This window comes from Aythya ferina (assembly GCF_964211825.1).
Source record: "Aythya ferina genome assembly, chromosome: 6".
Classification (NCBI taxonomy): domain Eukaryota; kingdom Metazoa; phylum Chordata; class Aves; order Anseriformes; family Anatidae; genus Aythya; species Aythya ferina.
Genome location: NC_140303.1, coordinates 7,585,897 through 7,609,019, shown reverse-complemented (window position 1 = coordinate 7,609,019; position 23,123 = coordinate 7,585,897). Strand labels below are relative to the sequence as shown.

The 23,123-nt window shown below is 37.6% G+C and overlaps 1 protein-coding gene and 1 long non-coding RNA gene across 2 annotated transcripts in view; one reads left to right on the top strand and one right to left on the bottom strand.

The window, feature by feature from the left end:
- Positions 1 to 734: 734 nt before the first annotated feature.
- Positions 735 to 8,634, bottom strand: ZSWIM2 (zinc finger SWIM-type containing 2; the record flags this gene model as incomplete). Its single annotated transcript, XM_084523033.1, has 8 exons — positions 735 to 1,961; positions 2,674 to 2,827; positions 3,992 to 4,110; positions 5,156 to 5,240; positions 5,495 to 5,746; positions 6,021 to 6,237; positions 7,607 to 7,672; positions 8,241 to 8,634. Coding segments are annotated over 8 exons (2,049 nt in total), but the record flags the coding sequence as incomplete, so codon positions are not given.
- A 388-nt stretch (positions 8,635 to 9,022) lies between these two features.
- Positions 9,023 to 23,123, top strand: part of LOC311438501 — a 125,895-nt gene continuing 111,794 nt past the window's right edge. Inside the window, exon 1 of the long non-coding RNA XR_014694142.1 lies at positions 9,023 to 9,198. This is a non-coding gene — a long non-coding RNA (uncharacterized lncRNA). The remainder of the gene's footprint in view (positions 9,199 to 23,123) is intronic.

Below are 23,123 nucleotides of genomic sequence, written 5' to 3'. Positions count from 1 at the left end.
GTCATATTCTGTCCATATTTCTAACATATTTCTTAACATATTTCTAGTTAAGAAAGGCTTCTATATCCATGTTAAATCTGATTACTGTTCCTTGGATAGTGCAATTAAGATTACAGTGTAAATTGATTTTGCTTAATTAGAAAGGGGTACTCAGAGAACAAGAATATTACTTCAGGTTTTGCTCTTGCTCATAATCTTTCTTCTCCACTCTTCCATTTAGACATTTTCTGTGGCTCTGAGGGAAAAATAAAAGATTTCTGCATGTCTGCACAACGCAGAAGACAGATGTCAATTCCAACTACAAATCTCAAAGTAGATTATCTGAGTAGAATCCAGGTAGAAGAACAGGACGATTCTGTGATACAGAAGAGCTTAAGTGGAACTCCAGGGTATAATGTCCTGTTTTTAATTTTATCTAATGATAGTATTTCTCAAGCTTTACTCTTTTCTAAACTTCACAAAAACCATGTTTCATGAATTTCATCATTGTTCAGAAACCCTACAAGACTACAGGCAAGCACTTTGCAAAGGTTCTCCTGCCATGTTAATTAAAATTTATTATATTGCCATTTGGGAAATAATTGTTATACTTGGTAGTTCTTTGGCTTGGCCACCTATACACAGTTGAAAATAGCTGTGGTTCCTATATGCTAATTCAAGGCTTCGCTCCTCTTCTGAGGAATTAATTATTAGTAAGTGACAGCAGATCATACAGAATGTACCTGACACATATATAGTTTCTTGCTCATCTTGCTTTTATTATTGCACACTGAAAACAGCAGATTTGATATGACTCAGCAATAATGTTAAAATCAGTCTGGCTTCGTTACACCTCTAAATAGGAACTTTGATCTAATTGGTCTTTAAGAATGATCTAATTGGTCTTTAAGAATACAAAAGCTCTCTACATTTTACATTTCTTTTGAGTAATTTACTTGACTGAAGGTTAAAAACTTGCAAATAAGAAATGGTGACAATTTTACAAGTATGTAGCTATTTTCTGAAACGTGTCTACACCAGCCAGATGAGTTCCTGTGTTTGACGTGATCTAAGGCAAACATTTCTTGCAGCACTCAACAGCAGTGGGTTAGTTTTTGTAGTATCTGCAGTTCATGCCATGGGATTATTCACTTATTAACTTATGTCTTGGTCTCTAAGAAATCCTGTGTATGGATTATAGAAATAAAAATACAGCTGTGTTATTTAAAACAAGGAAATCGTGAGCTGGCATGCAGTGGAATTCCTTCCAATAATAAATCTGTTTTTGTTTGTTTAAAGTTAAGATGGTTATCTTTAGGCAGTCGCTTTGTTAGGAGCCTTTGTTGGTGGATGGTGTTTCCAATATCTTTACTACCTTTTTTTGAAGAATGGCTTGTTGCACACAAATTGATTTTCAAATTCAGCTCCCTGGGGTATCTTTCATTTGTGGAATTATCACAGTCATCTTTTCTAATAGGAAATACTTTCCTTGTTTTGCTGCAGTCAATCAGGTGTGGGCTTCTGAAAGCATTATGAATGTCAGCCTTCCTAATAGTGCTGGACTTCACAGAAAATGCTGCTTCACAAGAGCTTAGAGAAATATCCTTACCGTGCCTAGAAAAATTGCATAGAGTTCTGCTGCTGTTAGGATCAGAATTACCTAGATGGAGGTCGCTAAAACTTCTTAAATCCTTTTGAGTTTCTGGCACACTGGTATTAGGAAGCTTTTTGAAGCTACTTCCAGAACTTCCTGATGTATATGCAGATGATCCTTGCTTGAGATAAAATTGACTTCCAGAGACACACATTTCCGGTTTCCCTTGTTTTACAAGTCTTTTAACACTTGTATGAGAACCTGCTGGGAAGTTCTCCTGTTTGGCTGGTGTATCCTTCCAAGTGAGGGGATTGTATATAACGTATTCATCAATAGGACATGTGTTTTTTCGGTGTAGTAGCCAACAGTTAATACATTCCCTATGAAACTTAAAAGACAAAGATCACCTCTTTCATAATATTATATATAATATCATATTAACTAAATATGGGCTAATCAATGTAGCAGTGATTCTAAGAAGACATTTCTTCAAGTGCCCTGAATGCAAACCAAGAGGAACTTCACTGGGTGCTATGCTGCTGATGTACAGAATGAATGCACTCTAAGTTTGGGGCACTATCAGGCTAAAGGAAGCTAATTAAAAAATTACAGGCTGCTACAAACTGGGTGTTTAGATCACAGTTCTTAAGGTGCTCCAACAATGAAGTTACTGTCACAGAATAAGATTACACATGCTCATTAAAATGGGGAATCAGCACTGATCCTTAGTAGCTTTCTCTTTAATTCCCCTTTTGACTGTGTTCCATGTCAAGTCTGGGCTAAAGGGCCGTAGTAATTACTGAGACTGCACGTTTGGATTTACATTACTCCTATCTGGTTATCAATGAAAGAAAATACTTCTGATCAGGCAAACTAGAACAAGGTAAATCTGAAAAGGGCTATCTTCTGTGGGCTTGCTTAAGGCTGCTGGTACAAACTAACAAAAGTGAAATTTAAAGGCTGGCTGGGTCCTATATACTTCCAAATTATGTAGCTATGGATAACATCAGTGTCAACTGCACAATCTGGCATGCTACAAGTTAACAGGTTATGTGAAGATTTTGGTCTTAATATTAAAGGCACTTGTTTTAAGCTCTTACCTTGTGATTACATGGCAGGAGTCTTACATACTGACCAAGATGAAAACTCTTCAAACAGAGTCTACATTGAATACCTGGGGCAAGTAAAGTACTGTGTTTGCTAACTAAAATAACAGGTAAAGACTTCACAATGTTCTTTGGGGTACAAGTAGTCCTAAAACAAAACAAAACAACAGTGAATTAAGAAAAATAGCAACTAAAGGTGAATACTTCAGAACGATAAATTGGCTTTGACAAAGGCTTCTCTGTAATAATACCTTTAATAATTAAGATAGTCTAACCAGTCTGCTAAACCAGAGCTGCTGTGCAAGTCAGACACTTGGATCTCTCAGGACACCAACTAGTATGTTCACTTAGCCTGAGCAGTTGCATAATGTAAACCATTGGATTTCACGCAACAATTTCTACATCAATTTTCCTGAACAAAAGCTATGAGTTACGAGCTTTTGAAATCCAAGCTCGGAATTCATAACCCAAATATTCTTATGCAAAACTACCTTCAGCTTGAAATTGTGGTATCAGGCTCTAAACTTAATCCTGTAGTCTGCTTTAGAAGTAATTGGTGGTTCTAGTTTTGAATGAGAAGTAAATAATGTCTGAATAAGTATCTCAACAGGTAATCCTTTTCAGTAGCTTTTACTTTTATATTTTTGATAAAAGCATAAGATAAGGATAAGAACATCATCTTCTAAGGTGTGACACTTGGTGTAGAACTACTACTACCTGGAACAGTTGTTTATAATATCAGAATATCAGAAATGTTTTCTTTGGGTAGTACTGATTCATTTCTGAGATGATCCTAGAATTATCAAGTTTTTAAAATGTTAATCTTCTATGCATGCAGTACCTACATCAGGTTATGCTGTTTTTCTAATGAGAGTCTTGTGCGTTGAGATAACAGATACAGAGATAACCAAAAACTTTTGTTTCTCTATATCATCTGTTTTGTTTTTGTATGATAAAGCTGTCAGTTGAATTTTGTTCATTGTATTTGTTATCCCAGTTTGTTGAGTGAAAAATTGAAGGCACTTTGAAAAATACTATTGAACAAGGGATATTTTCACTTTTAGAATGTAATTTTTGTTAGTATTGTGCTGTGACTTTCTAAGCTACATGAAAAGAATTACTTCATTCGCCATATATATATAATTTTAACAATGCTAAAGCAACTTGTTGCTTCATTAGAAGTATTAGAAGAATGTTCTTACTAAAACATTTATTGCTTGTTAAAATTGTTTTAGATACAGTTAAAGAAAGTGTTACTGAATATGTTTTGTGTTTGTCATACTAAATAGTAGAGAAAAGGACAAGTTCTTACTTCTGAAGATATAATAGCTTTTCTTCAGAATTATTTGCTGGGTTAAAGCTTTTATATGTTCCTCCTTGGGCTGATAATTCTGAAGGCTGTTCAAGAGCTCTCCATTTCTTATTTCTCTTCTGTAACATGCAAAAGGATTGAGACAAATTGAACTCAAGATATAAACACCTATAAGCAACACAAAGAACGGCTAAGAATAAGTTGTACAACAAATATGTTCCCTAACTATTTTTGGTGTGGCAAATAAAATTAGCTGTCTTAAGTGAAACCTCTTACTCAGACCTTTGCAAAGGCTGGAACAGAAAAGATTTACTTCAGCTAGAACTTGGAGACATTCTTAATGTTTGTCTTTTGTGAATGGCAAACCTGAAGAACTGTTTTTTCTGGAAAACCTAAGACAAATTGGCAGCAAAAATGACTTTTAAGGTGTGAGGATATCCAATTATGGTTGTTCTGGTAATATGACTAATTTTTCACTGCTCTGATGCTACATAGCTGCCTCTTCTATACCCCAAATCCACTATTTGTAGAACTGCATATATACATTATCACTGATAGTTATTTTTGAGGGCTTTGTACTCTTGTTCTATTCCTGGACTCTGAGCAACAATCTTGTAGCACTCATTTGGAGAAAACATGTTGACAAACTGCCACCAGCCTGTAATTGTCTCAGGTATGCCTCTTACAGAAGGTGACTGGTGTTGTGGGTAATACGACTGAGAATTTAATAAGGCACAGTTAAATTTAATTAGGGAGATCTCTAGTGCTGATTCATTGTGCTTCTGCCCTGGAGAAGCAGAGCTCAAAGCCCCTCCAAAATCTTCTCATTTAACGTTGGTTCCTATGACTTTTTTTTTTTTTTTCATTACATTGCAAGCTATAAGGGGTTATTTACATAGAGGAACTGGAAAGGTAGGCTGAATGAGCTAGGATGCATTTGCAGCTGCCTATATAAGGGTGCCATTATGCAATGTTTACAGGCAGAGGGCAACTAACCTCATAGATTAAGGTGTTTTTTTTTTTCTTAGTTCAGTATCTTTCTGTAGCCACTTAGCTTGTAGCAAAGTAAATTTAATGCAGTGTCTGCATGATTTGCATAAGGGGAAACAAAATTAATATTACGAAGGTCACCATAGGATACAACGAAGAAAACCTGTTTGATACCTGTCTAAAAAGAAAAACATGTGGAGAATGGCAGAAACCAATGAAACATTCATGGCATAGGTGATAGTCAGCACACTCCGTGCACCTAAAAGGAAAAAACAAAACCACATCAACAGAACAAGGAGTTAGCACAGCAAACAGTCAACGCATTGATAAAGTAGTAGGTAAATTTATGATTCGGAAAAAGCCAATCCCAAATACATACAGCGCTGCTTGGAGATGGGCTCTCTACACTGTAGATGAAGTCACTTCTTTATATTAAAGACAGGATTAAGCAGTGCACTAAGAGAGATACTCAAAGACACAACACTGTCAAAATCTGGATTTAAAAGTACATACTTGTAGCACTTTCCCACAATTGGAAATACTCTGCAGTTATTGCAAGGGATTCCGAGGTGCACATCCAGTCTTGCTTTCTCTGTTGCAGTCACAAGTTGATTAGAGTTTCTAAATTCTTCTAGAATGAGCTTTAGAGGTGCAAATTTTTCCCTGCAGAGTGGGCATTTCACTACAGAATCTTTCTCAGTTTCATCTTGGTGGTCAGCCCAAATTTTCATGCATTTTATGTGTACATTGTTACCACAGCTGTATCTACAGAAAACAAATAGCTATTTCTGTCATCTTTTATAAGCATATTAGAAAAATCACATAGCAATACTAAGCAGTCTTCCTTTTCGTCATTCTCTACCCACAGTTCAACTCCTATGATTGCTAAATTTTTAAGATTGGAAAAGGGCTACAATAACAGTCAGATACTCTTAATTGTGTATTGATGGTAACAGTATTAGTAGATGTTGTAACACCTATTCTATAATTATATATATACATATATATAGCAAGACAAAGAATAAATGGTGCACTTAACCTGCAGTAAGTGATGGGAAGCATTTTCTTTAGTAACTCCTCCTGACAAATGGGACAAACATCCTCTTTGTCAATTTCTTTCTGATGAATGCATCTGTCATTCTCTTCATGTGGTGTTTGTGAGAGGAGAGTTTGTTTTGCATTTTGTGTTGGTTTCTGATGCAATCGCTCAAGTATCTCCTCAATTTCTCTTTCGAGAAGACCTGACTTACAAGCATCTAGCAAAAGTAAACACAGCTTTAGATTTTCTAACAGAACTCTCTACTTAGCTCTTTTAATAGTTTTCCATCTATAAAATGCAGTGGGGACCTTCTCTGTGGGGGATGAAACATATTGTATATATTACAAAGTGATCTAAATTGTTTTTTTTTACAGCTTGTACAGAAAATGTTTACAATATTGTCTATGCAATTTTATTCAAGAGGCTTATCTCAACAAAATGCTGACATTTCAGTAAAACACTGAAGGGCTCTCTCCTTGAAGTTTCCTTATTTTTGCGAGGGGGAAGTGATACAAGGTAAGGCATTCCTCTGCAAACAGGCAGTTTTGGCAAATCACTCTGTTCTCTGAAACACAGTCTGGATATAGTTCTGATACCACATGCCACTATAATTCCTCAGCCAGAAACTAGGTGTGAAGTTTTCTGAGTTAAGATGAAATCCAACTGTCTACTGAAATTGTTGCCTATGCCTCAGAGTAAATCTTCTAACAAATATAGTTCAGATAGAAATATACAAACCAGTTTCTGACTATGTATGAGATGGTTGATTTCATATGTATATATATAAATATATATATATTTTTTAAAGTATCTTTTGGAATAGTGGCCATTCTTTAAAGTTGGTTTGTATTTAGCTGTTTTGTTATGGTTACTACATGAGAAGAGATCTTTACACCAATAATTTTGTAGAATATTGAAGTTACTGGAGTTATTCAAGTCCTAGAAAAGGAAGTCTAAGAAAGTACTTGAGAACCTGCTTCTTAACATGCAGTTTATACTGTCTGTATTGGAAAGCTTTGTGGTTTGGGTGACAGAAAGTGATAAATGGCAAAACGAGTAAAGGATTACAAAATCTTTTTGACATTTACAGCATGCAGCAAATACTACAGTTTAGATGCTGCAAAAGTAGAAGTGGTGGAGTAACCTAGAGAAGTTATTACAGCTTTTTTGGTATAAAAGATGAGCTGTACTTCTGTAGCTACTCTCTGACTAGGGAAAGCACCAAGTATGTCAGTGGCTGCTCTCTAAGAGTGTCTGGAGAGTACTGGATTAACTTCGATACAAGGTGTTTTTCTAAATTCTTTCTTCCTTCTCTCTGACATTGTTGCAACTGATTAGCTATTCTGTATTTTTATTTTTCCTGAGCCTGCAGCTGTAGTCAGTGAAGTAATGTAAGTTTTCTGTATTGGGGGAAAAGGGAAACAAATGGGAAAATGTCCAAGAGTGCTATTATTTATTTATTTATTTATTTTTTAAGTGGAGGTGGGAGAGGAGGAAGAACAAGACTGAAACTTGAGGACAATGCTTCATCCATTTAAAATTAGTAAACTCTACCTGCAACCCATAAAAGTGATGCAAATACTTACATTCATGATCTCTTGGTAATCGGTATTTTTTCAGAAGAATCCTGCAATTTATAACCAAAGTATCTGCTACGTAAGAACATCAATATCAAGTTAGTTGTTAGTTCAGCTTTAGAATGTAATTGGAGCAGCTTCGTAAGAATCTCAGGGCTTCACGGAGCAAGTAGTTTGTGTGATGTGAGACAGTGAGTCATCTTGCTGTGGCAAATTCAGCTAAATACATATAAATTGGTGGAAATCCATGTTTAAAATACAAGGGTTAGTCCCATTCTGAGTATATATCCCTGTCCCTTCCCTGCTTTGCTGTTTTGCCATTCCTTCCTGGGGCTGTGAGGTGCTTAGGACCTGTCTCTCCCCTCCTGGTCCCCATCTCTGGGATGTGCCAGTGGCTGATACCAGCCTTATCTCTGTCCCCCCGTCCCGTCCCGTCCCGTCCCCTCCCCTCGGCCGCGCCCCCTCACCAGCAGAGGTGCTCGCAGAGCCCCGCTCCCGCCCGGGCGGTGCCGCAGCTGCACGAGTGCGGCGCTCCGAGCAGCACCTGCAAGGACAGCGCCCAGCAGCCGCCATGGCCGCCTCACCCCACACCCGGACCAAGCCGTGCGTGTGTCCCCACACACCCCCCAACCCACCCACCCACCCTCAGCGGTGGCCCGCGGCGGCCGTCCTCCTGCAGCAGGAAGGCGGCGGGCCCCAGCTCCCTGACGACGCGCATGGTGCCGCGCAGCGCCCGCTCCTGCCGCCGCCTCAGCGCCGCGCCCGCCTCCTGCCGCCGCCCCGCCATGGCCGCGCGGCCGCCGCGCGCCTCCACAACGGCCGCAACCGCCGCCAACGGCCCTCAGGCGGCGGCGGCTCGGCCGCCATTTCGTGAGGCGACCCCGGAGCCGCCGGCTGCCCGCAGGTGTCGCGGGGCTGGGGCTGTGAAGCGGCGGCGTTCCTTGCAGTACCGGCTGCTCTTCGTGCTGTCCGTCAGTGGTAGCAGCATCCTCTCTTTTGGTACTCGCCGGTTCTGTTTTGACGTGGTTGGAATCCCCCCCGGTTTATCTCACGTGCTTCTTGTGAGGGGGGAATGGCTCCGAAAACATTTACCGCAGAAAGGGGCGGGTTTTTCGGTTGTGTCACGGTCCCTATAGGCTTTCCAAAAATAAATAAATAAATAAAAAATCACTCTTCTGTTTGTTTCCACTTTCCTTTAAACATTTGTATCAGTTCTTCAAACAGCTGATAGTTACAATTCTTTTGATAACGACGTAGATTGCATAGTTTTTCCCCAGAATGTAAAACACACGGAGTAACGGGGGTCCAACTCCCTCTCGATGTTTGTTAAAGACATCAGGGGCTACTTTTATCATGTGGGAGGCTTTGCTGAACTGCCTTTTTATTTCAGAAGTGACTAAAGCCCCGCCGGGAAGCAGCAGGGCCTGGAGAGGTCCCAGGAGGGCAGGCAGAGGCAGCGGGGGGCCATGGAGGCGATACGAGGTTAGGGGAAGGCTGCGCCACCTCAGAACAGAGCCTGCCCTCATGCCAGGCGGTGGAGGAAAGTGTCTATGAAGAAAACCTCATCTAGCTGCAGGACCCCGATCCAAATCAGTGCAGAGGTGAGAAGCTTAGGAAAAGTTGTTTTGTTGTGTTTTGTTTTTCTTTATTGAATGTTAGCTTGGAGAAGGAAGCAGCCAGGGAACCTGGTACAGGAAGAACTGGTGTGAGTGGTGTGAAGGATACAGGGAAGACTACAGGGTGACTTGGGGTACTGACATGATGCAGCCACTCAGGTTGGTCAAAAGAGTGATGAGTGAGCTCAAGTGGACAAGTCAAACCAGAAGGGCTGAAGGGGTAAGTAGGAAATGGGGTCTGGAAGTGCATGTGGTCAGAACTCCAAATCAAAGGCTGAGACCTTGCTTTTAAAAAATAAACAACAACAACAAACACAAAACCACACAATTGAACTAAACGACATGTAAAATAACCATCAGACCTTATTCTTTTAACCAATTCACAAGCCCCTATACAAGCATGTCAAGGTTCAAGGGTAGGGAGCTGGAAGAAGATCAAGTGACGAAGATGGTGTAGTGTTGCTTAGTAAATCCTGTGTGTGCTTTTTGGCCAGATGTCACAGACTTCTTGTGAAATCTTCTGGATCAGCTTGTTCACATCTTTTCTTTATCCTTACCTGCCATCATCTCTTTATCTTTATCCTTACCTTACATTATCTCTCCTGAATGACATTGTAGGAGATTAACAACCAACCAACCAACCAACCAACCAAACTTTTTTTTTTTTTCATTTTCAATAACCTTAAGATGTCATACCATTAACAGCTGTACCTTACCTGTGGAAAGAGGAATTTTAAGAATGGCAAAGCCCAGTGCATTGTCATGTGGTTTATACAATTTTAAATTCTTGTTGCAGTTAAAGATCCTGCTATGCCTTTTGCTGCCTGTACATGATCTACTGGTGTTCTCAGTAACTTTACCCCTGTAACTAACACACGTGATAATGTATGCACATATTTTTGTGTGACTAAATATGTATGACTAAATATTTCATATATATATATTTATATTATATATACATATGTGTGACAATTTTTTGTGTGACTAAATGTGACTTTTTTTTTTGGGGGGGGGGTGGGTTGAACTTGTTTAAACAGCAAACTTTAGAAAAGAAACTGTTATAGTAAATATTACAGATTGGTAGACACAATATATGTATATTGGACAGGTTTCACAAGTCATGATATAGGGAGTTCTAGCACATGAGGAATATTGTTATAATTGGTTATTACATATACAATGTGACAGACCCTTTCTATCTGCAGATACAAACTAACCCATGTCACCACACTAGGTGTGACATTTTGATTTTACAAGGTGTGATTGTCTTTGGAACTATTTCTGTTCTAGAGCCCATCTGATACTGATTCACCTTTTGTTCTGTCAAGTGTTTTCAATCCTTTTCCCCTTGAAACATTACAAAAGGCAAAATGACACCATTTTCTTCTTCTTCAAAGCAGATCAGTTTGTACAGATCTTGGCCAGCATGCCTAGCATCTTGAATAGAGTATTCATACTGTGACAGTCTTCACGCTATGTGGCAGGATCCAACTGTATGATTAGTCTTTAGAAATAACTGTTGTGTAATAGGGATTTTTTTCTAATATTGTTTGAGACAGTGTGTGCCTCTTATTTTGTTTTATTGTATTTTAAGGCAACAAGAGCTTCATCTCTCACATCATTACGTAAAAGTTTCTTGAGAGTTTTGTTGACTTTATAAGAGGTAAAAATGCGTGGCATCATCCGTCTTCATCTCTCCGAACTGTTACCAAGATATGTCCAGACAATAGAGAGTTATTTCCCCCTTAATGTCATGCAGTTTTGAATACTGCTAGAGGCTAGTTCTGAATTGAACTCCAAGTTGAGGGAAAATTAAAGACAATTTCAATTCTCATCTCTTTAGAAAGTCAAATCTGGGTTTTCCTACACGCATAGCAAGTGTCTGATATCCAGAATTGAGGCTATCTGAAATCAAAAAAGAAAAGGGTACTCTGCTCTGTCTTGTTGAAATTGTGATGTTTTAAGTCAAGACTTTAGTGGGCCAGAGAGCAAGAGGGTATCTTTTTATCTTGCTTGTTGGCATACTGATCCGTGCAACTTACAGTTCATAATTTTTAGATAATCTTTTTATTAAATACTCATTAACCAAGCAACAAATAAATGGAAGAAAGATATGTGACCTTACACATTTCTTATTTAAGGTAAGCATCCTAACTGCAAATTAAATGGTTTATTTTTTTCTTTTCTAAGGAGATTTTTGTCATCTTTTCCATCTACCTGCAGCACTTGGACACAAAGAATGGAGAATGCCTCCACCACTCCCCTTCCATTCCACTGAAACACCTTGTGAAGTACTGACATTCTCATTTCTGAAGAGAACAGTGTTTTTGTGCCTGCCTAGGGGTTAGGTATTCACTTTTATATGCCTTGGTTCTGTTCAATAAATGCACGCCTACCTTGTGCTTAGGCCCATAAAATTCACAAGATGGATATTTCTTTTCCTGTGTGACAGATGATCCCACTACCTGCTTTGGCTAAGAATGAATTGTATCTATTTCTGAAGCATGTATTACAATCACTGTATCCCAGGAACCTCTAAATACGGTGAAGCAAGACAGAAAGAAATTTTATTCAAAAAAAAAGCTCTTTGCTTAAAAACAACACCAAAACCAAACCAAAACAACAACAGCAACAACAACAACATCAACAAAAGGAATGAAAACTTGATGGAAAAAAAAGGATCAAAGATTCTGGGAATCAAAGAGAGTTATTAGATGTATGAACTATCCTGCGAATCCTGAAATCAGATGTTTCCTGTCAGAGATATTAAATTAGTGGTAAAGCAAGACAAAACAAAAAAAAAATAACTATTTTAAGACTCAAAAAATAGGGTGACCTTGTGGCTTACTGGTAGACCACGACTGAAGAGAATCTAACAATCCTGGCTCTTTTGAAGATTTCCTGAGTGACATTGAGCAAAACCTCTTTGTGCCTCAGTTTTCTATCATTAACATTTCCTTTCTTCTCTTCCCTTCCCTCCCTTGTCTATTTAGAATGACTCTCCCTCATAGGAAGGGGGAGTTCGGTTACCTCATTCTATATTAAGTTATCTCACTAAATATTGTCAGTGATGCGTTTATTCAGTTCTCTCACTATATACTGGTAATGACACAGTGGAGTACTGATCAGCTAGTTTCTACTTCCCTAATTACCATAGGCAATGATTTTTTCAATAGAACGCTGATTTCAGTGATCTCCTGGCACCAAAGAGTAGATTCTGGGTAAACCAACATAGGCACCAATATCTGGCAGCTCAGCTAGCTGCATTCTTTCCACATAATAGCAGAAATATCAGAAACTATGAATATAAGGGGAAGGGGAGGGGGACACAAATCAGAAAAACCTACTTCCCCTCTTCCTCTCCACCAGAAATATGAAGCTTGTTTCTGACAGATACTGGAATGGAGCACAGCCTTGATAAACTGAGACAGATTAGCAGTGGAACATTGCATGTTCAGCTTGCCAACAATCTCTCTTTTTTTTAAGTACTATGGGAATAATATTTACTCTTACTTACATTCTTAAATATTGACACCATTGGTATGATACCCAGTGTGATTTCCTGACTACCAAATGATTTAACTATTCTTAATGTACCATTGTTTAATAGGATTAGGGTGCTGAGCGTGGAACACAAAGCTTTATTACATGCTGCTGGGTATTAATGGTGGTGTAAATGTAACAAAGCCAATGCAAATTGAAATTATATCCATGAAAAATTTTGTGCTAAAGTTGCTGAGACCTCATCTGACAACTGCAGAGTTTGTTTTATTTTTGTTTTGTTTTTCTTGTGGTTACCTAACATGGGGATGAAGGATGAGATTTATTTATTTACTTATTTTCTTCTTGCATCCAACCCCTGTTGAAATGACTAGAAATGTTCCCTGTTATGTCAGTGGAAATATTGAAAAATGACTGTTTAACTGGTGCTGTCAGATCTGCAGACTGAGTACCTCAGAAGGAAGAATTTGGTTATAGTTGTACTTTACTACAGTTAATTTAGAATGCCTTGAAGATAAACAAAACCCCTGAATGAACTGTTTAGTGGGAAAAGTTGTGTATAATGTTTGATACAATATGTGACCTTTAAAGGTCTATTTCAGAATTGGAGCAGAGAAATAATGACTATGAAAAATTTATTTTGGCACTGTAAAGTGAAGTAGTCTTGATACTACTAACTGAGTCATTTCAAGTAATGCGAACCTAATTTTAATGTGTGGGATATAATGTTTCCTCTCCACTTTTACTTCAGATCAGTTTGCACAAATGACATTGTCCCGCAGCTTTTTTATTTTTTATTTTTTTTTGCAAAAGTACATTTTTTATGGCATTACAAAAAAATTAGCACTGACAGGTTTTTATATATATTTCCTATGTGGGGACAGCTCTTCCAGCCCATTTCCTTCAGTGATATCTGGAGAGGATCTGATAAGCTTTATACCACTTTTCACAGGTCAAAGGGCATTGTCTTCCTCTTCAGTCCAGCTGCCAACAACAAAGTCAGACATATGTTATCACCATCACACAGGAAGCTGTGAGCCTGCTTGTGTTCAACAAAGTACAAATACAGGAAGAACATAAGGTTAGTTAAAAGCTGATGGAGCTCTGCTAAGGTAGAATCTGGCTAATAATATTATAATCCAACAATACTGTAGGGTTCAGTATCAGGGTAAGGTGGTTACTTATTGTTGATTAGCTTTATAATACTACTGCCAAAGTGTAGGTATCCATCTATACCCTTTTACAGGAGGCATATCCTGAGTTGGGGCATAATGTTAAAAGAATAGTTATTCAGTAAAAAGCAAAGCTGCAATGGGATTAGTTGATAAGGAACACAAAAATTCATTTTAACAGATAAAATTTGATGTTGCCACTTAACAAAGAGGATGCTATTTGCCTAAAAAAATGTTCTAGATTTCTCTTATTTAACATACAGTGTGCTGCATATCAAGATGAAAATGGTACACAATATGTCAGCAAGCTCATATCATGTTATACTGTCAGTGTTGGCATCATTTTAGTATTGGTAAAAGTGAATTTTCCATTCCTCTGTAACTTTGGAATATGAAATCAGCTTAATAGGAGCTTTATATTTTTATCACTGATAAGCAGTATTTTGGAACTGTTTGTTAGTGCTAAATTTGGATCCATTCGCAGCTTGTCTTCTGCTTCCGGTACATTGTTTACTGCTTCAGGAAAGTCTTCCCAACACATTATGTGAGTTCCCATCCTCTGGCCTTTGCTCAGCACAGAACAAATCAGGGCAGGCACACTGAGTTCCAACTCCCGTCTCCAAGGACCAGTTAGCTGAGGCTCTGCTGCAGTGGAGAGCTGCTACCTGGAAGTTGGAGGCTGCACCACAAATAACATGCTACAAAGGATATCTGTGGGAAGAGAGGGCTACAGAAGTAGAGCTAGGCCTACTGCTCACACCTTCATGAAAAAAGTGAGGAATGGAGAATAAAGTGAGTGCAGTACTTCCTCAGTGAACTGTCCTACTGCAATGTCCCATCACTCTCTCTACTTGTTATATCTTTGTTTTCACACTTCCAGTAGAGACACTTAGAGCTTACTATACTTTCAGAAGGGCCTTAAAAGGGCCACGTTATCTACTGAGATCTCTAGATTAATTTAAATGTGAAACCAGCACTTCAGCTCTAGCCATCCAGAAGCACAGATACAGCACCCAGTGCCTGTGGGCTGGCACTTTGGAATCCTATCTGCAAAGTAAGCAGATATCAAAGTCTTGTGAAAACGGGATGGATTAGTAGATAAGACTATGTTAGGACTTTAAAACTAAACTTCTGAATTCCTATTCTGCCAGTCTGTCAAGCAGAGGATACCAAGAACAGGAAACTAGCTTTGCAGCAACTGAAGCTTAGAGGCCATGGTAAAACTTTTCATTTAACCTGAGGGACAGCACTAGTTGGGGTCAGTGGCTGTCCTTAAAGCCTACTGGGTTTAAACATTCCCTTAGATCACTGCCCTTGGCTGGAGAATAAAGGCAATAAGCAGTATTTGCTTGATTTTGCATTCAACATCTATGAGAAATGGTCCATAGTGGCAAGTAACTATTGCTGTTCCCCTTCAGAGTCACTTCCGTACATATCTACATAGTCAATATCCTGTCAGTCTCTACTGTTTTACTCCAGAAATGAGTGATAGTGCTTGAACAATTTCACATGGATTGATATAATGGTCTGTAACATTACTGCAGACTTCAATCATTCAGTACTCCTCAAAAGTTTGAATTGCTCTGTAACCTACAGTGAAGCTCCTAACTATATATACCTGCAAATTGGAAGCATTGGAGATGCTCTGAAGAAAAAAGATTTCCAAACACATCTGATGTCTCTGAATTTTCCTAACTATCCATTTTGGGAAGGGCATAAGAGGGCAATATAAATGTTGCTGGCTGCCAATTTTTAGTTGAGCTTTAAGGATTTCAAGTGTTTTTGTTTGTTTGTTTGTTTGTTTGTTTTTCTTCTTAATATTGTGAAAGTGATAAAGCTGTCATTAAAATAGGTGTAGTCAACCACTATGGCATAAATATCATCAAAATAGTTGAAATATTTGGTAAGTGTACAGTGCATAAGGCAGAGTATTTGTGAGTTTCACGGAACCAGAGAGTGGTTGAGGTTGGAAGGAGCATCGAAGATCATCTATGGCAACTCCCTTGCTCAAAGCAGCGTGGACTCCAGGAGGTTGTCCAGTTGGGTTTTGAGTATCTTTCAGGATGGAGTGTCTACAGTCTCTCTGGGAAACCTTTTTGACTACTCTCAAAGAAAAAAAATAATCTTATGGTTAAATGGGATTTCCTGTATTTTGTTGCCTTTTGTGTGCACCACCAAGGAAAGTCTGACAAGGTCTCCCTCCCATCCCCACTCAGGTATTTGTTTAGCTTCAAATCCATTTGTGCAGTCCCAGCTTTCTCAGCCTCTACTCATATGACAGGTGCTTCAATCCCTTAATCTTAACTGAGGATGTGCTTTGTCCTGCCCTTTGGGTTATCACTGATGATCTTAATCAGTCTTGGCCCCAATGTCAGTCCTTGGGATTTTCAATAGGCGTTTGATAAATGCTGTGTGGTATTTAGGATATTTCTTTCCGGTCTTATTTTTTACTATTATTTTTCCATTGTTTAATTTTATGGACAGTATTACGATGTGAACTGCAATGTTTTTAAATCTGAGATCATTATTTCTGTTGTAGTGTTTTTTTTTTTTTTTTTTTTTTTTTTTTTTTTCCTCTTGAACACACTTTTGGCATCCTTAGATTGCGTCTTTTTGATTATTTATGACTTTAATTAGAAACAGCTTGATGATCTGTTGTGCTTGTATGTAAGCTTTTTTAAATGTATCTTGAAGGGAATCAAAATTGAAATTATGATTAGAGTGAAGTGATTGAAATCTTTATATTGAAATAACATTTAATGAAAACCATTTACTTATGCTGGGTTTCTTTGGTATTATACAGCAGGTGTTTCAGAAAGCTTCAAGGTAGATTAGTTCCAAAGGGCACAATTCATCCTGATAGTCAATGTAAGGATTATCACGGTCTACTTGTCAACAGCTCCCAAGAATCTCATTTTGTTCCTTTGATAACTATGCCAAAGCCACTAAATAGCGTATGTTTTATTTTTGTTCTGTTTACTCTCTATGCAATTGTTACCATGATTAAATTATTTCTTTGTACTATACAGGTGTACTTTGTACTATTAGGTCAGAGGTTGGACTCGATGATCTTGAGGTCTCTTCCAACCTAGAAATTCTGTGATTCTGTGATAGGTGGGTGGGTGTTGAGAAGAAGCAGCCCAGTAATTCACACATCTGGGGTAGGACTATCTTTTGTCACTTCTGAGACTACCAGCATGTTAGTAACGTGTCTGGAAATTCAACCAGTTAAATATGCTTTATTGATAATTACAGAAACGGGATGTTCTACTCTGTTTCAGAAGATGGTATATTTCACAAGGAGACAGTGATTTGAAGGGATTCTTCCCTGACTCATAATTGTATGTGTATTTATTATACCCTAAGAGCATACTCACCACAGGGTGCTGTGCCCCTTTTTGTATTATTGGTACTAGCATGTTTAAAAAAAAACACACAGCCTTTCATCAAATATGATTCCTTTGCTAAAGCCTACACCGTGAGGCCACAGTGTCATTGTCCACCTTGTCTTGATGTAAATAATATTGATACAGGGATAACTTAAGACTTTTAATATCAGAAATCCTATGAAATTACTTCTCTGGTCAGATGTTTTCACCTCCAGCACATATCAAAGGATATTGTAGCAGGGGTGAGGACCTCTGATCTCTGAAATGAATTTTTTTCAGGTGGCTTGACTGCTTGCTTATGCTGTAGGATGACAGGCTATGCATTTATCAGAGCATTTTCCAGAAAAATGCAGGATTAGATTTTCTGGATGATAATACCCAATGAAAAAAAAAAAACATTGAATCCTATTTAAGAGATCAAAAATAATAAAAATTTTCCATCAGATGCCTTTTAATCTTCTACAGAACTGAGTATTAAATTTGTCTATTTTCATTTTAAATTTATCAACATGTTTAATGTAATATGCCATCAAGTACTCCCATAAAAGTAAATGAATATTTAATATTTTGGTCAAAAAATGATAGTGTTGAACATCATAGATTTGTCACAAGTCATTGGCATTATATTTGAGGATTTCCATGGCATGGAAAAATTCCTAGATGGCATAAAGCCATCCTCTTCTTGTGTTTGTATGCCTACTAATCACCTCTCACCTTCAGTGACAGAGGTGGGATGAAATGAGACTTGTTATCTGGTATACTTTTATCTGTTGGCTACTTTCCTGTGGAAGTGAAGTCAGAGAATCATGACAAAGGGAATCTGAATAGCTATCACCCAGAGAGCAAGGAGGAACAGAATGTGTCACTGTACTGTGAGGATTCTCGTGATGTGGCACCTACTGTAATGCTGGGGAGAAATCAGCAATAAATAATTCAATCGAAGTTATTTCATTCCAAACCCATGATCTTTCTAAAGGAATTTTATTTGAATGTGATACTGCACGGTTGGAAGCAGCTTCCATTGTGAAACTGGGTGCCTTTCTGACCATTTGTCACAAGAGGGGGCTGCAGTTCTTTGCAATTCTTAAAAGCTTATCCTCTTTAAGAAGGAAAGGGATTTTGTGTGTGTGTGAGGGTAAAAGAAGTCTTTCTCGTTATAGGCTTATTCTACTGTTTTTAATTAATAGTTTGTAAAATTGTTGAAGTGCTTAGGTCAAAACAGTGAGTACGAAGACAATTTTCATACTGTTTTTTATTTTGTACTTTGACAGCAAATATGTAATTGGAAAACTCATGAAGTAAAATGTGTATTGGTAGATCGGCTTTTGAGCATGGTCATGCTGTTAAGCAGTGAAATTTGAAGAATGAGTCAGGTGGAAATCTGTAGGAGAAACTTCATGCCTTTAGAAAACCATTGTCACAAGGTGAATCTAAGTCATCAGCTAACTAGGCTAAAGAAAATGAAATGATGCTTTGTACAGCTGAGACATTATCCCCATTTACATGTATGCTGGTATTTGTAGGATGTCAGCATGCTCTGTAAATGCCGTTCTCTTATTTTGTGAAAGAGTGACAAATATCATTGCCCTTTTCAGAATCCTCACTGGAAACAAGTTTTGGAAAAAGTGGCCAAACAACTCCATTGTTTGTCCATTTTTTTCTATATTATCTTTAAAGAACATGACAGGTTAAGGGATTCTGTACATCCCTGTCTCATTTATTAACTTCTGAGCATGCAGATCCAAGATTAGTTGTTCATTCTTGGAAAGGCTGGAGAAAAAGCACAGGAGGTTAACACACCTTGAAATGGCTAAGACTCTACTTTTCATATTGGAATAGGGTGATGTAACTGGGCAGATGATGTCTTTCACGTCTGGTGAAGAAAAGGTTTGGAAAAGCTTCTTCAGGTTTGGAGAAGAAAAGAGATTTTTCAAATGTTAGATGTCTGCAAAGACTTTGTTTCAATTACTGGTGAATTGTTATTGTGTAAGAAATAATAGAGAAATCCTTTCTGTCTTGTGGGGAACGCTAAACCTCCTTGTTCTTTCTTATTCTGGGAAGAACTTAGTCATTTCTCTTTGAAATATTGTTTGTAAACCCGTAATTCTTAGAAACACTCTTTCACTCATATCTACATTAACCACATTCTGTGTTTCTATTGTGTTGTATAGTCTATATTTGCCCGTAGGCATCCGTGAGGGTTGGACCTTTCCCTAGAAAATCTCACCTTGCAGCAATAAACTGATTTCAAGTCTCGTACGTCTGGCAGCAATTGAAGATTTTTAAAACTTCAGCACACAATTGAGTGGCTTTGCAGAGCGGTGGCAATGGCTTTTTCATTTCAAGCCTTTGGTGTTTTCAGTCCCTAAGAAAATTGATTGCATGATTTTTCTTAGAATTAAAATAATAGAATACATTAAAATGCTATATTTTTAGGAAAAAAAGTGGTTTTCAAGGCAACAGCACATATGTTTTCAGCAATACTGCTTTAATGAATGTAAACTCAGTGAAAAAAACAATTTTAAGATGTTGCTAACATTTATAAAAACACCAGAAGACTATATGTGTTCTTTGTGAAGAACAGTATTATGGAGGCCCTGTTTTTCCCTTTCACTGGAAAGGAACACAACTTTTTCTTCTTAGCTTTGTTTAGTTTACTTCAATATTCTGTTGAAAATCCCAACCAAAAAAGGAAAATAAGAAAAAGGAAAAAAAAATCAATAAAAGAAAAAAATCTCATGGGCTTTGCACTGCTGAAAAAAATAGCTTACACATAAGTGGATTTTGTCTTTTAATTACTGAAAAATTAAAGAGAGATTGTATCCTCACTCTTTTCTACTGCTGTTATTGAGTATAACAGAGTGCACAAATCAAATGTAGAGCATCATAAAAACTTGTCACAGTGTGAGCTACAATTCACTTTGTATTTACTCTTGGGAACTTTGAACAAAGGTCAACACAAGTTGCATTACACTTCCCATTTGCATTTTCCCACACTTTTCTTTTTCCCACACTTGAATGAATCAATTTGCTTATGACCATCATGGTGTTTCATATTTAAAATGGCATGTATTTTTGAACTTGAATATGATGCAGACTTGTAACTGGTGTTGTATGAGATAGTCATTTATTCTGTTTGTCAGTAAACTGAGGAAATTCTCTTTCCTCCTGTTGTTCAAGTCAGAAATACACTTATTTGCATTTTTTCTTTACATTTAATTTACCCACTGATTTTTTTTTTTTTTTTCCCTCAGCAGTAGTTTTTCTTAGGAATGCAGCCTGAACATGCACATTTTCTTCAACACTACTTTTTTTGTTACTAGCAGTTCAAAATGTGAGGGTACTCACAGAGCCTTTTCCCCAAGAACTGTATGCTGCAATCACATTTACTGCCTCTTAGCTTACTTATTTTCTCTGATTTTGGTCCCAGTCCCAAAGATGTGAAGAACAAACACAGATCCCTGTTACCTTAACAGAACCCTTAACAGGGGTTACTATTTCTGTGAACAGGACACGGAGAGACAGAAAGATATAACTCTGATTTTAAACTTTGGTTTGGAGCATCAGGTAGAGATTTTGTATCTTTTGCTTTACTATAAAGGAAATCCCTAGTTCTTTGTTATATGTGTGGGACAGCTTGAAGTTGCTGTTCAGAGTTACACAGGTCTTAAAAACAGCTGGTAATAGAGAAAGTTCTTGTAGGTCACGGTCTTCCCATCGTAAACTCTGCACTGTTCTTCAGCTGTTCAAATAACATACCTCTACTTCTTGTCTTCTTGCTGAGAAATTAGATCATAAGCCTAAAGAAACAGGTGTCATAATACACTACCAAGCCTGAGCAGAATAGACTTTTGTCTGGAAAACCTTTCTACTACAGCAGTTAGTTTTACTTACTGTCTTTCAAGATATCAATTTTTAAAATACTAACAAAGGTGCAAGTTAACAGGGAACTAAGTATATCTTTTAAGGCAAATGTATGTTTGACCTATATAATAATTTCTCTGATGACCCTGCTTTGAGCAGGAGGTTGGTCCACATGACATCTACAAGTCCCTCGCAGCCTGAGTGACTTGATTGTTCTATGTTGGAGGCAATTATTTTATGATATGAGCAGTCTATTTATCCTACACAGGTAAGGCCGATAAGAGACTAGACGGGGGCATCAACTGTTGCTCTTATGTAGTCTTTGTTTTCAGGTTGCCATTTGGTGGTCTCTGTACACACTGAGCGCCTCTTGCATCATGGAGTCTTGTTATTCTCAGGTGAAATTTGTTTGCATTATAGTCTGAGCAATGAACCAAATAGATTTGAAGTGGCACAATGAAATTGTAGGTTTGGAATACCAATACCCAAGGAATTTGCACTGACGCCAAAGCGGTGTTATTGTGTGGACAGATGCTAGTTTAGAATGTAATATGAATAACACAGTTGTAAGGCATAAAAGTAAAGCAGGATGCTTCTATTGCCATTGCTTTAATGAAAAAAAATATGTAACACTAAAAAGAAGAAAAAACAATGTTCTCTGTTAAAGTTATGCTTTTCCTTCTACATTTTAGGAGAGTTTCATCTCACTTTCTTAGCTCAAACAGTTTGATTTTTGGTTACCTTTTCTGAATTTAGAGCTAGCTCTCCATCACACTTTTAAGAGGATGCTCGTAAGAGGTAGATCCTGAAGGCCTGTCACTGTCATCAAATAATAGCTGCTCAGATTTGTACTACATCTTTGGCATTCCCTTTGCTGGACTCAGCCCAATAATACTTAAGGCTCACTTTGTTCTCAGCCTCTTAAGGTTATACATTTCAGAACCATTCTTCAGCTGCATCAATGCATTAGAGCATTCCTTGGGCTAAAGGACATGAATTGCTTTACTGTCATATCTGTTCAAGCTAGCTTGTCTTTCCCAACTATGGTTTTCACTATATGTCATATCTCTTGATTAAGTACTCCTTGCTACTAAAACCTGCTCATATGTTTTTCCTCCAAAAGCTTTCTTGTCTCTCCATTAATCTTCTTCCTGTTAGGCCTTCATAAATCCTTTGATAACTTTGCCTTGCTAATAATTATTCTGTATTTCTTCACATCTGTTCTTGTCCTTTGCGTTTTCCCTCTGCTCAAGCAAATATTTAGTTCCAAAATATCTTAGAAATGTATTATAAAAAAAAAGCCATAAAGATTTAAAGATTCTGCCTGGTTTACTTTGCCAAATGATGACAGGTACCTAGAGACAGAGATACACACTAACGTGAATTATTTCATAAAGATTTTTTGTTATTAACCACATCTGGTGTGCTGTTCAGGTTTTTGAAGTGATAGCATCTAGTGAAGTACAGTTTACCATGTTAGTGAATGCACAATACTTTAAACTCTTCTGTACTGGGTATTAATAAGTAGCTTGTATGTAGATGAATAAGTTCTACTGGTTTGAACCTTCTTCAAATATAAAGATAGTATTTTGTTATGTACAGAAATACTTTACAAAAATAGACACTTAGTTGTGCATACAGGATGTCCCTTTCCAAAAGGACGTTTGCAAGAAAACCAGTGTTAGAAAAAATAACCACTGCTGATAGTTTTTCTAAATTATAAATTTCATTGCAAATAATTTAACTTACAGTTAAAACAAAAAACAAGTCCAGCAAACTGAACAGAGTATTTGAGAAAGTCCATTTAAAGACTATAGGGAAAAGCTTATTTTCCTGAGATGTAAGAGCTAACTTGATGTATAGCTGAACTCTGTATCAGACAAAACAAAACAAGTTGGATTATATCCTGTTCTGTTATATAAACTTATTTTCTAATTTTCAGCACAGTTCGTATGACAGTGTAATGGTAATAACATGATTTTTA